Source organism: Kogia breviceps, chromosome 6 (genome assembly GCF_026419965.1).
Source record: "Kogia breviceps isolate mKogBre1 chromosome 6, mKogBre1 haplotype 1, whole genome shotgun sequence".
Lineage (NCBI taxonomy): Eukaryota > Metazoa > Chordata > Mammalia > Artiodactyla > Physeteridae > Kogia > Kogia breviceps.
Window position 1 is genome coordinate 84,452,203 of NC_081315.1, and position 14,290 is coordinate 84,466,492.

At 36.4% G+C, this 14,290-nt stretch overlaps 1 protein-coding gene across 2 annotated transcripts in view; it reads right to left on the reverse strand.

The window, feature by feature from the left end:
• Window positions 1-247: 247 nt before the first annotated feature.
• Window positions 248-14,290, reverse strand: part of KLHL5 (kelch like family member 5) — a 77,719-nt gene continuing 63,676 nt past the window's right edge. For both annotated transcript variants that reach the window (XM_059067069.2, XM_067036275.1), the window contains exons 9-11: window positions 8,531-8,743; window positions 6,935-7,106; window positions 248-1,369 (exon numbers count right to left, since the gene is read on the reverse strand). In XM_059067069.2, the coding sequence (XP_058923052.1) occupies window positions 1,313-1,369; window positions 6,935-7,106; window positions 8,531-8,743 (442 nt within the window). In that variant the 3' untranslated portion in view covers window positions 248-1,312. The remainder of the gene's footprint in view (window positions 1,370-6,934; window positions 7,107-8,530; window positions 8,744-14,290) is intronic.

Genomic DNA, 14,290 nt, shown 5'->3' on the forward strand with positions numbered 1-14,290 from the left:
TTCAAAATCAGCTAAAAAAAAAAAAAAAGTTTCTTTTAACTTTTAAAGGAATCAACTAAAATAAAGGCTACCCTGATATAAAGTGTAAAAACACATTAACCACAATATGGACTTTTAAAAGGTGGGAATTTAGTTTATACTCATTTTATATTAAGATATAAGTTAATGACTTATACCTTAAAGGATTTATCATAAAATGTTACTGCCCAGTGCATTTTTGCAAACAATAAATAATTCACTGAGAATATTAACATTCACATGTGTAATTAAGAGTCAAATGTACAAAACTTTGGGTAATAAACATTTTAAACTTATTTTTCAAACATTCAATAAGCCCCTTCCCCCCAAACTGTTTGATTAAAAAGAAGCACAAAGGATTAACTAACTCTGGCAAAAGATTTCAAACAAGGCAGGGGAGGCAAATAGAGATCTGAGAACATAAGAATATCCAAACATTTCTGTCAATATAAAAAGACAAAATCAAAACATTTTTAATGATATAAAAGAAAGCAAATTCACATGATTAAATGCTAATTAGGTGAAAGAACATTAGAGGGTATATAACATTTATTTTCTCCACAAAATTTGCATATCTTAAATTTAATGCAAAACACCATGTTTCAATTCTAATTTAAGAATATCAATAACATGGAGTTCTTGGTGAATCTAGATGGAATGAATATTTAAATAGATCCCAAAGGTCATATCAAGGTTTTATTTGGTCTTTGTTGTTCTAACTTTTTAATATTTTTATTTAATCATTGGACTAAGCCGATTTTAGAAATATATCCACAAGCAAAGCATATATAATGCAGCTATTTCTGAAAAGAACTAAATGCATAGTCTTTAGTAGTATCATTAAAACAGTGGTTGTGGTTAAGTAAACAAATGAATAAAAATTACCATAATTCATGTATGATAAAGTTACAAAGCAAAACGTTAGAAGTTTTATCTGGGGTATTTGTACTGTAATAAAAGAAATGTGGATAATATGAGCAAAATGTGCTTGATTATTAAAAGAAATGAAATTCCCGGTTAACACTGGATTGTGTCAGGAGCAGTGCATTTGTCCTCATATTTTATATCAGGAGCATACTTCACAATCCACCAGCTGCACTTTTGATTTGCTAAGAAATAAAAGTATTTAATCCTGGTTCTTCCTTGTTTTAACATCTTCCTTTAGAGACCAGGCACTTCATGCCCCGGAATGTGGCCTTGCAAATTTACTAAAAACGTACCCATTGATAGTAGAACAATTATACTAAATTCATAAAGGAAGAGAATATCTTCATTTAGAAAACAAAGCACTAAGTTATAACTTTACAGTCACAACGCAAGCCCCAGCTCTTCCTAGGCACAGTGGAGCAACCTAAAAAAAAAAAAAAAAAAAGACACGTGTTGGGTTTGTGGGTAAAAACGTTGATAAAATCCAAAAATGGGCAGAAGGCCTAAATAGACATTTCTCCAAAGAAGATATACAGATTGCCAACAAACACATGAAAGAATGCTCAACATCATTAATCATTAGAGAAATGCAAATCAAAACTACAATGAGATATCATCTCACACCAGTCAGAATGGCCATCATCAAAAAATCTAGAAACAATAAATGCTTGAGAGGGTGTGGAGAAAAGGGAACCCTCTTGCACTGTTGGTGGGAATGTAAATTGATACAGTCATCATGGAGAACAGTATGGAGGTTCCTTAAAAAACTACAAATAGAACTACCATACGACCCAGCAATCCCACTACTGGGCATATACCCTGAGAAAACCATAATTCAAAAAGAGTCATACACCAAAATGTTCATTGCAGCTCTATTTACAATAGCCAGGAGATGGAAGCAACCTAAGTGTCCATCACCGGATGAATGGATAAAGAAGATGTGGCACGTATATACTATGGAATATTACTCAGCCATAAAAAGAAACAAAATTGAGTTATTTGTAGTGAGGTGGATGGACCTAGAGTCTGTCATACAGAGTGAAGTAAGACAGAAAGAGAAAAACAAATACTGTATGCTAACACATATATATGGAATCTAAGAAAAAAAAAAAAGGTCATGAAGAACCTAGGGGTAAGACGGGAATGGAGATGCAGATCTACTAGAGAATGGACTTGAGGATATGGGGAGGGGGAAGGGTGGGCTGTGATGGGGTTGGGGTGTGGCATGGACATGTATACACTACCAGGTGTGGAGTGGATAGCTGGTGGGAGGCAGCCGCGTGGCACGGGGGGATTGGCTCGGTGCTTTGTGACCACCTAGAGGGGTGGGATGGGGAGGGTGGGAGGGAGGGAGGCGTGGGAGGGAGGAGATGTGGGAGCATGTGTACGTGTATGGCTGATTCACTCTGTTGTAGAGCGGAAACTGACACACCATTGTGGAGCAATTGTACTCCAATAAAGATGTTAAAAAATAAAACAAAACAAAAAAATGTTGATAATACCACACCAGTCGGTGAAATACTGAAATAGTTCATACTTGTTGGCAAAGAGCTGCTGCCCGAACCCTAAGCTGGCCCAGGTCTTAAACAAGACTCTTCCTCCTGATGCCAAAGCTTCATAGACTAAATTGTTTTGTGTATATAACATAATTATGTAGTATTTACTTCTCTTTAAAGGTGATTTTTAAAGATAGCACAGGAATTGTTCTACATGAAACACTATCTTGGCCAACATGATGCACAATATGGATGTGAGGAAATGCTGAACACTTAGAGTAACTTTGTGACTAATATGGAGAAAATACCAAGTATTATCCTGAGAGGCCATGCAACGGAAGTGCTATCTCAGAGAACATACCACATGCCCCAGGTCTGCCGGGGTCTGCCGACTCCAGAGGAACCACTAACTTCACATTCACTGATGGCCTTCTCAGCGTGGCTGAAGAGTCTAAACCCATTGTATTGCTTTTTACCAGAGTGAATAAATAATAAATACTACCGATTGAACTCCTCAGGAGTGGAAACAAACCTGGTGAATAAACTCCATGACAGTGAGATAGAAGTATGAGGTACTACGGGAAAAGTATAATCTTGACTTATGCATTAGGAACAATTCTTAAATCTTTCACTTCTTGTCTTTTTTTTTTTTTTTGAAGTACTCTAGACACTGGGCAATTCATAGCAGAGATAAGTGTGGACAAGGATAGTTTTAAAAGAAGGACTACTTGGAGCCCAGTAAGAATCTATGCATTTGAGCTAACAGAATTAAGACATTAGCATTTGGGAAGGGGTGACTAATATAAAGTACTAAGAAAGTCTGTTTTGTACTTATGTATGTGGGTGTATGTTATAAAGTATTTTTGTCAAATACATGATATCAAAGTGACTTTCTAGTCATTTTGACTCCTCCTCCCAGATCAATGAGTGGATTTTAAGAATACATCTGACTTCAATTTTAAGAGAATTCTTGGTTGTTCTCCATCTGAATCAGTTGTTTTGATCACTGTTATATCTTCTTGAACAAATAACCTATTTTAAAACCATATTTACTTACAGTATTCTAGAAGTAACCTCTATGTCATTTAAATCAAAATGTCTGTAATTAGCAGCTTTTCTCAAAATACTCAAGACACTAAGTCTCTACATGGTGAATAGCTGATGTTGTCACGACAACCAGCTAGAAAGTTTAGCTTAGAGAATTTATTAAATACAATGCAGTCACCTCCTACTTTGGGTCAAGGCTGGTAGTGGGGTGGGTGATGGCTTAAGACTTAGTAATCACATTTCATTCCCTGTACAAATAAATGTCCTCTTGTCCATTTGTAGAAACATTGAATGGAAAACATTTATTTTTCAGATACTATGGTTGTAAATTCACATTTAGGAGCTTTAAAATCACTTATATGTAGAATCTAAAAAATACAACAAACTAGCAAATATAACAAAAAAGAAACAAATTCACAGATATAGAGAACAAATTATTGGTTACCAGTGGGGAGAGGGAAGGGGGAGGGGCAAAATAGGGCTAGGGGATTAAGTGGTACAAACTATTATGTGTAAAATAAGCTACAAAGACATATTGTACAACACAGGGAATATAGTCAATATTTTATAATATCTATAAATGGAGCATAACCTTTAAAATCGTGAATCACTATATTGTATACCTGTAACTTATAATGTTGTACATTGACTGTACATCAATTTAAAAAAATTAACAAAAAAGTAATGGAGATGGCATGTAAACCAAAGAGTTATGTGGTCACAGATTATTAATTTTGATACAGGGTGATTCAGCATTAAGGTATTAATTATCTGTAACAGCAAGTCTGAAATACTGGCTAATAGGTTTCCTTATAACTGGCCTAAGGGCTTAAATAAAATACATCTCAGGAAAAGAGATTCTTCTATCTCTTCTTGGATTCCTTGGTTATCATTCACAATTACTTCTGCCATGGTAGGCGGCTGATGGTAGGTAGTCTCATAATTTCTATGAAATCCCGAAGCTCTAACTCAAGCTCTCAAATTATGCCTTCTCGCCTTCACCAAGTGATCTCACTTACTTAAGAAACAAGATCAAGGTCATACAATCTAACACTCTTTTTCTATCCTTCTCTTCACTTGAAAACACTTTGTATCTTTCTACACTGATATTCTCATTTTTCCCTCCAGCTTTGGAGGATAAGATCTTTCCTCCAGTCTAAGGAGGACCTGCCTTTGCTCTCAATTCTCTTCCTGTCCTTCTTTCAGAAAAGTGTCCAATTTTGCTTTCTCCTTCTAGCATCTGGAATCCTGTTCAACTCTCTTGTCTTCATCTCTATTGTGAAAAAGATCCTAGGCTCAAATTCTAACTCTGCCATTTATCTGCTGTGTGACGTTGGGTCAGCTATTTAACCTCTCTGTCTCAGACTCCTTCATCCAACATAGTGAGGAAATAATAGTACTTTCCTTATAGGGTTGTTGGGAAGATTCTTTAATGTAAAGTACTTAGACCAGAGTCGGGTACATAAAATGTATTCAGTGAGTATTAACTTTCTATCATCATCATTTTAAAATTGTATGCCCCTCTAGCTCCCACATTTACTTTTACTCTTCTCTTTATTTTTTACACTGTGTGGTGGCTTCTGCTTCTATCATATTCTCAAAGGTCCTGACAACTTCATGAATAACAAATCTTCTTCATTCTTCCTTATGCTGTTGAAATTCCCCTCTCCTTTTTTTTTTTTTAAAACATTTTTTTTTTGGCTGCACTATGCATCATGTGGGATCTTAGTTCCTCCACCAGGGATTGAACCTGTGCTCCCTGCATTGGGAGCGCAGAATCTTAACCACTGGACTGCCAGGGAAGCACCCCTCCCACCGCCTTTCTTTTAATGCTCTATTTCATTATCTACTAAGATACTCTCTGATCATTCTTTTGCTGTTTCCTTCAGAAGCTGCACCTCTCTATACAACCTAGTAAGTGTATAAATTAAAAATAAACAGGACTTGGTAATATTTCTTGGATCCATCTGTATATTTAACACCTCAAGCCTTATAACTGAAGTAACTTTATAAATGTTTTCCTTTCACCCAGGCTTCACTTACCCTGCCCCTAACCCAACTTACCCTGTCCCCAGCTGCTGACATGTGGACTTTCTATTACTACATTGCTCTCTTGGTTAAAAGTCTCCACTGGTTTCTCATTACCAAACTCTTTAGGTTGACCATTGCGGACCTCCATCCTGACCCCAACCTTCCTCTCCAATAATAACTCCTACTCTTCTCAAGCATGGAGCCTTATAACCCACCACACTTCCTTAATAGAGCCTGCATATTTCTGCTTTAGTGACATTTCTTTCATGTTTTCTCACACAATTTTCTTTTTCCTCCTACCTTTTATTTTTTGGCCATACTGTGAGGCATGTGGGATCTTAGTTCCCTGACTAGGGAGTGAACCCTTGCCCCCTGCAGTGGAAACAAGGAGTCTTAACCATTGGACCACCAGGGAAGCCCTTTTCTTCTATCTTTTTGAATTGGATCAATTCATTAAGGCTTAGATTAAATCCCACTTCTTCCTTACTGAAGCCCTCTCAACAGCCATTTTCTCTCTTCTCTTTGATTTCCTAGGCCACTCACTGCCTATACCATGGGACACTTCATACCAACTGCTCCACACTGTGGATCCTCCCTTTACACGAGCAGATCTCACCTACCTAAGTAGTTAAGCTCTGTGACGGCAGGGATTCTCATAAGTATTGTTTTCTTGACAGTACTTACCACTGCTCCTTGTATGTAGGAAAACCTTGGCTCAATTAAACATTTGAGTGCCTTTTATGTACCATATACTGAATTGGATGTCAGAGGCAGAAAATTCCTGGTTCTGTTCTGGGTGATGATGGAAACAAAGATCTCAAAAGATCATTCTTAGAAGCACTAGGCCCTCTCAGAAATAGACAAAGAGGGAATTTTTTCTGTTAATTTTGTCAGGTCAGGTTTCTTACTTGTTAATGTAACTAGGATTGCCATCTTTACTAGGTTATAACCAGACATTTGATCTGCTCCCAAATATCTGTGGCTTGAGTATTTAAAAATTATTGCTCACGTATGGGTAAGTGGTTCATTTGTTCCTGACTACTATCTTTGTTTTTAATTTTCCACAATCTCCCTCCCTTTATTACAGCCCTCTTGTGGTCCTATCAGCTCTATCAATGCTAGAACATCTCATCAATTCTCAGCAAGTAAATGGTGGCAGTTAATAATAATAATAATAACCAACTAATAAGAATTTCTCTGAGTACTAACTTATATTTTAAAGGTAATTTAGGATTTTAACTATACTATAAAATTAAACATTCCCTCTGTTTTCTTATATTTAGTTAAAAGATGACTTTATCATGTTTATGTTATATATTTTGATATTGGACATAATTGAGAGGATCTGTTTTACCAAAACAATTGTTTGTAACAAAAACAGAGTAAGTGTAATAATGAAAAATGAAATGCCATACCTGGGTCCACTCATTTGTCTGGGGATCATAAGCCTCCACTGTATTAAGGTAAGTCTGTCCATCATACCCTCCGACAGCATATAATTTATCACCAAGTAAACAGACTCCCACGGCATCTCTGCTGATGCTCATAGATGCCACTGCAGTCCACATATCCGTTTTAGGATCATATCTGAAAGAAAATTTTATTAGAACTGGAGCTGATATTGTTCTCACAATATTTTACATAAAAATAGTTTCGTCCTTTAATCTTATATCTTATCTGTTATATAAAATACATTTAAACATATTTTAGAGAAAATATCAATATTTTCCTGAAAACTTAATTTACAACATAATAGAGTTATTTTGCAGATGCATAACACTTAAACTGGTCAAAAGAGCTAATGTAAATGTTGAAAACTGCTTTAAGGTTTCAGGTTGCCTACTGAAAATTTGAGGAAATCAATTCATGAAGCTCTATATAAGATAACTTACAGCCTCAATCATTGCTAACTGCCCATTTTTGGAGCTTCTTGTTCCTTTCATGAAGTATGTTAATTAGAACTGCCCCAAATTGTCTATCTAAGAGCAGATACATCATGCTAAGATGACTTATATTGCTTCCAATACTTCTTGTATCAATGAACAATTTTTCACTGGGTGCAGTCCTATAGTGGGCCTGTAATTTATGAGGCAAAGTATATAAAGACTTCTATATCCCTTTCCTGGATTATAACATGTAACAAGTATAGTCTGAATTATTTTCTCCCCAATACAGGTGAAATGCAGGTGTAACTATCATGCTCTCTCAAAAAACACCAACGAACTCTGCTTATTATTTCATAGAAAGCACTTCCCATTGCTCTTTAAAATCCAAAGTTTTTAATAAGGCCTCAAGACTCTGCATGATCTGTCCCAATGTCCCCCCACCCCTTCTTTGTTCTCCAATGACAGTGGCCAGCTTCCAGTTTTCTGAATGAAACATATTCCTTCCTGCTTTGGAGTGTTCATACATACTCCTATTGACTCTACCTCCTAAAGCCCTTCAATTCTCCCCATTCCACTGACCATAGCAGATGGGAGCCTAAGACACTGTCCAGAGCTTCCACTGACGTCGGGCTCTTTACCTAGGTCCATATTTGAGTTTCGAACAAGGATGACTTGATCAAGCTTTCAAGCCTTACTAGCCCTTTATTTTCTTTTAGTATTTCATACTACTTCATTTTATATCAAAATATGTCAGGAATGTCTCTCTCCTTTTTGCTTCTTATTTGGCCTCCAGCCCGTACTTAATTCTCTGTGAAATTTGTCAAACCCCTTTTCTTATTAGGTACAATATCCAGTACAAAATAGGTACACAATAAAATAAATGTTTGTCATATGATTCAATTAATAAACTGTATAATCAATTCTAAGGTCAGATTGAGAGAAGACTGAGTAGGCTCTTGGTGACAGACTGAGAGATGGCCTGAGCAGACCAACCAGTGTTTACAGAGCTCCTAAGGAACTGCCTTGCACATGGTGGATGCTCAATAAAGAGTTATCAATTCGTGTGGAAGTGTCAGAGGCTTAGGTTTGATTTTTTATTCCTAGCTTTCCTTCACAGGAAATTACCTCTCCACACAGTCTGAGAGTCTGGAAGTCAAGTTGGATGCAGGTGCGTCGTGGCCTCCGATGGCGTACAGCAATCCATTCCAGGTAGTGACTCCTACTCCCCCCCTCCTTTTTGACATTTGTGCACAGAGTGTCCATTTATTAGTATGAGGGTCAAAACATTCTACTGACTTGAGACAAGAACTGCCATCACGACCACCAACTGCATAAAGTCTGTAAAAACAACAAATGGGATGATAAATAAGAGATGGTGCTATTATTATGCATAAGACAGAGGTTATTCTTATGGTATTTCATTGAATTCAAGGTGCCATCAACGATAAGAAATACTGTCAATTTATGCGCCATTAAGAAAGAAGATGGGAATTCCCTGGTGGTGCAGTGGTTAAGAATCTGCCTGCCAATGCAGGGGACATGGGTTCAATCCCTTCCAGGGAGATCCCACATGCCGCGGAGCAACTAAGCTGGTATGCCACAACTACTGAGCCTGTGCTCTAGAGCCCGCGAGCTAGAGCTACTGAGCCCATGTGCCACAACTACTGAAGCCCACGTGCCTAGAGCCCATGCTCTGCAACAAGAGAAGCCACTGCAATGAGAAGTCCGAGCACCACAACAAAGAGTAGCCCCCACTCGCCGCAACTAGAGAAAGCCCGCACACAGCAACGAAGACCCAATTCAGCCAAAAATAAACAAATAAATAAATTTATAAAAAAAGAAAGATGTGCTACCAATTAAATGGCACATGTATATATCATATATTATTCTGTACATATATAAAAAAGAAAACATAAACTCACATGAAAACAATGACAACATTTTCACAGCTGCCATCAGTTTGACAAGTTACCATTGAGTGTAAAATGCATCACAATTTTAGAGAGGTTAAAGTATGTCTTAAAATAGATAAAATATTGTATATAAATATACCATGACATTTCTTAAATAGCTAATATAGGACTTGGTGATAAATGAAAGAAACTAACCTTCTCTGAGCACCTACCACAGGCGAGGCACTTTACATGTATTAATTTAATCATTATAATGATGCTATGACAAACCATTTGTATCCCTGTTGCACAGGTGAAGAAACTGGGGTTTATGGAGATTAAGAGACTTGTACATGGTCACTCAGGAAGAAGCAGAACAAGGACAATAGTTATATTAATGAGCAGTTGGACAGTCAAGAGTCATCTGGTATGTACTTGTAATAGTGAAATACGAGAATAAAACTATAGATTCAAATCTACTGATTTACTAGGCAACGTTTAGGACGTTAACATACCATATTTATATTTATTGGTAGGTTAACGTCCTAAACATTGCCTAGTAAACCATTTATTATCAATCAATATACTGCATTAATTTAAGTCTTTTTACTCTGAACTTAAAATATATATAAAATATTTTAAATATTTAAACATTTGAATATTCTTTATTAAGCACAAAATCTTCTTACACTTACTATTCACTTAGGAAGCTCTTTGTAGATATTTTTTCTATCATTAAAAAAAATAATAATAAATTCAGTTCACTGCTTATTCAAAAGCTCACACATTTTGAATTTATGGATGCCTTAGTTAATATTTAGCTATTTTTAATTCTTGAGAAATAATATTTGAACTATATCAAATTTATGCCCATTAAAACTCTAAGTATTTATATTTGGGTAAATATACATATTTTAAAGACAAATTTCATAATTTTAATTCATAATTTAAAGTACCTATGCCACTCAAAGTGGTTCTTAAATAATAAGATGACCGTATCTTAAACAGCAAAACATGTTTGTAGCAGTGTCTTGTTCTAAACTTAAAATATATTAATAGTATGGAATTTGAAATTTATTTGAAACTTTAATCTGTTAAATATTTTATCTGTTAAAAACTATTTAAAAAAACAACTATTTTTTTGTGCTACTTTTCTTAATATTAAGCTGTCCTCATCTTTAACTAATACTTGGAAGAATAATTACCTAACTATGGATCATAGAATATTAGAAGGAATCAACAACTAGAAAATGTTAATAACTAAAAATATATGTACACACACACATACAGTATCATAGGCTTCCATCACCCTACCCTATTCACAGTGAATTCATGGGTCTTCCTTGTGAAAAGTGGTGTAGTACAGTGATTTAGAGCATGAACTCTGGAGCCAGACTCTCTGGGTTTGAATCCTGGTTCTACCACTTATCACTTACTAGCTGTGACTGTGGACAAGTTATTTAATCTCTGTCTGCCTGAACTTCATCATCCATAAAATCTAGAAGCCCTGCCTCACAGGATTATTGGTGATCAAATTTAAAGTACTCTGAATATTGCCTGGCACATGGTAAACATGGTATGTGTTAAAGGGGAAAAATAAATTCTGTCTCTATTTGCATTCTTTTAGAAAACGGTATTTTAGGAGATGTTAAATGTATAAACAACATTCACACTGAGATAATATTAAGGGCTAAAATGTATTGTAACACTTTCTGAAGAATCATATCTCACTCCATGGTTTGCAAACTGTATTCTGAGACCAGGACTCTGTGGAGGATGTTAGGGGGCCCCCAAAATGGTTCATTTAAAATTAAAGATTAAAAAGTAGTTTTAATTTTCAAAAATATCACCTGGCTCAATTAAACGTCATGCAAGATTCAGAACTCATCTTTCTTCCCCATGACAATATCTATTACAATAAAAAGAGAAATATTATGTCAATTTGCAATAGTATTGTACTACATATTTAAAAATAAGATTTAGGTCTCACCTGACTTCTAAAATTATGATCAAGAATACAAGTGGTTGGTAGATATTGTTTGAGATTCAGCTGAGAAAAAAAATGTCTACTACTTTCAAACTACTTGAGCAATTTAACTGAAGAATTTCCTGTGATTCCAATTAAATTGCTCTAGTAGTTAAAATAACTATTACCAATTTCAGCTTCTTATCTGTGAATCAGGATTTTCTTCATACTGGACAACCAAAACAAAACAGAAATAATCTGTGTTCTTTTTTTTTTTTTTTTTTTTTTATGCGGGCCTCTCACTGCTGTGGCCTCTCCCGTTGCGGAGCACAGGCTCCGGACGCGCAGGCCTAGCGGCCATGGCTCACGGGCTTAGTTGCTCCGCGGCATGTGGGATCTTCCCGGACCAGGGCACGAACCCGTGTCTCCTGCATCGGCAGGCGGATTCTCAACCACTGCGCCACCAGGGAAGCCCAATCTGTGTTCTTTAAGACAGACTTATTCTTCTACATTGATTTTTACAGTAAGTAAATATTATAAACTCAAACATAATAAATTTAAAATAAGCTTATTATAAACTTTAACCTCCATTTGCCTTAAGTATTGAGGTTTTTGTAAGATTTCACTTGAAAGAAAGATTCTATTACCAAAAGTATTTGCCAGCCAATGGCTTAAAAGTAGCCTGAGCAACTGGAAGTTTAGACAAAGCTTCTTTCTGTCAAACATGGCAGAAATAAAAATTTTAACACTTTCAAAATTTTAAGATACAGAGTGTAACTCATAAAACATCAAAAGAGTTCTTCCCTAAAGAAACGAACTATATTTTGCATCAGGAAGCATTGTAAAATAATTTAAAATAACAAAAACAGTATTTAACTGGGCTTTTCATTTTATAAATTTAAAAAATTGAGGCACAGGGAAATGATTTGTTTTAAATCACAAAGGACTGGTAGAGAGAAGATACATAATTAATTTTTTCAATAAACTGCATATTTAGAATATTAACAACATAATTTCTATTTTTTCCAGGTTCTGGATTTGTACCCCAAAATGGAAACTAACAAAATATTTTAAAACATTGCTACTTTATTTTAGTGCAAGCTTAGAAAAATGGTGGTTGATGGATTAACACATCCTCTTCTAGGGGTGATTAAGGCACTACTGCGTATAATTGGTACCAGGATATTCTTCACTAAGGTTGCACACTTCAGATTTATGTGCTGGATACTGTGCTAGGTGTAAGAAACAAGAAGTCAGATCAGGTCATTCAAGACCATAATCTGCTATAGGAAATGGACCAGTCAATAACTACAATAATAGAGTGGTACATGCTGCAATACAATTATATACAAATTATATACAGTAAAATTGCTGAGGATGGAATGGACAATCAGTGCAGGGGGAATGAAGAGATGAGAGTGGGGATTGGAGGTTTCCTGGGGGTAATTTTTTTGTGTGTGTGTGGTACGCGGGCCTCTCACGGTTGTGGCTTCTCCCGTTGCGGAGCACAGGCTCCGGACGCGCAGGCTCAGTGGCCATGGCTCACGGGCCCAGCCGCTCCGCGGCATGTGGGATCTTCCCGGACTGAGGCACGAACCCGTGTCCCCTGCATCTGTAGGCGGATTCTCAACCACTCCGCCACCAGGGAAGCCCTCCTGGAGGTAATTTTTAAGCAAGTTTCAAGGATGCTGAGTTTGCCAGGAAGGAAAGTGGGGGAAACAATATTCTAAGAAAGATGGTGTCGGTTAAAAGATAATAGGAATGTGAAACAAAACGTATTTTTCACAAATAGATTAGTTTTGCTGGAGTGTATTATGCATGGGTAGAGGAGAGAGAAGACGCTAGAGAGGTGGACAGAGGCAAGATCAAAAAGGAGGCTTGGGCTTCCCTGGTGGCGCAGTGGTTGAGAGTCCGCCTGCCGATGCAGGGGAAACGGGTTCGTGCCCTGGTCCGGGAAGATCCCACATGCTGCGGAGCGGCTGGGCCTCTGAGCCATGGCTGCTGGGCCTGTGCATTTGGAGCCTGTGCTCTGCAGCGGGAGAGGCCACAGCAGTGAGAGGCCCGCGAACAGCACAAAGAAAAAAAAAAAAAAGGAGGCTTGGTCAGATGAGCTACTGAAAGGTTTTAAGTAGGAAAGTGACATAGTCCTATTTGTGTTTTAGGCAGAACATTAGGTGAGTCTCTAAAATGAAGAATGAAAGGGAGAGAGTTAAGGTTAGGGACAAAGTGACCAGTCTACCCCAACAGACCAGTTAAAATCACAACATAGATATACGATACTTTCAAAATCAACTGTCTTACTACTTAGTAGATAAGAAGTCCTTAGCTTCTGATATTATTAGGTACTCTCAGAATTATACTCAATAAATTGTGCTTCAGGTAGGTTAAATACAGAAATATTTATTTCTCATTAGAGAGCAAGAAAAGGTAAGAAAGTAAGATACTTCTATGCCTAGAAGTCCAGGATACTGTAGGTCTGGAAATCAGGTTTTAGAGAAGGCATTTATTCTTACGTCTTCTATTAGAAATAAATATTTCTAGCCAGAAATAGTAATTTCTTTTTTTTTTCACTTTCTATACTCTTTGGTGGCTGACTCTTCTACCAAAGAAGTAGGAAAGAAACATAGTGATAAAATTTGAAGCTATTTCTTTAGCTAAAACAAATGAGGGGAGGTGTACTGAGATCAGATATATTTAAAAAATGGGTTTCTGTTTCTGTATCTTATTACTTGTAATCGTGCTAAAAATTAACAAAAAAAAGGACACAACTAACAGGTCCTGAGGAAACAAGACCTTAGGTCATAAAACATAAAAATATTACTAACATTTTCTCATTTTTTTGATAATCATTAACAATCCAACAAATAATTTTAAGTCTCTATGTTTTAACCTTGGTTCTTTCCTCTTCCTGGAAATGATGATAAAACATTTTAAGTGAGTAAAGGTATGCAACAAACAACTTTTATTTAATATCCATAAGGCCTTCATTTTATGGAAGAAAGGCCTGAAAAAGATACTACGTATTAG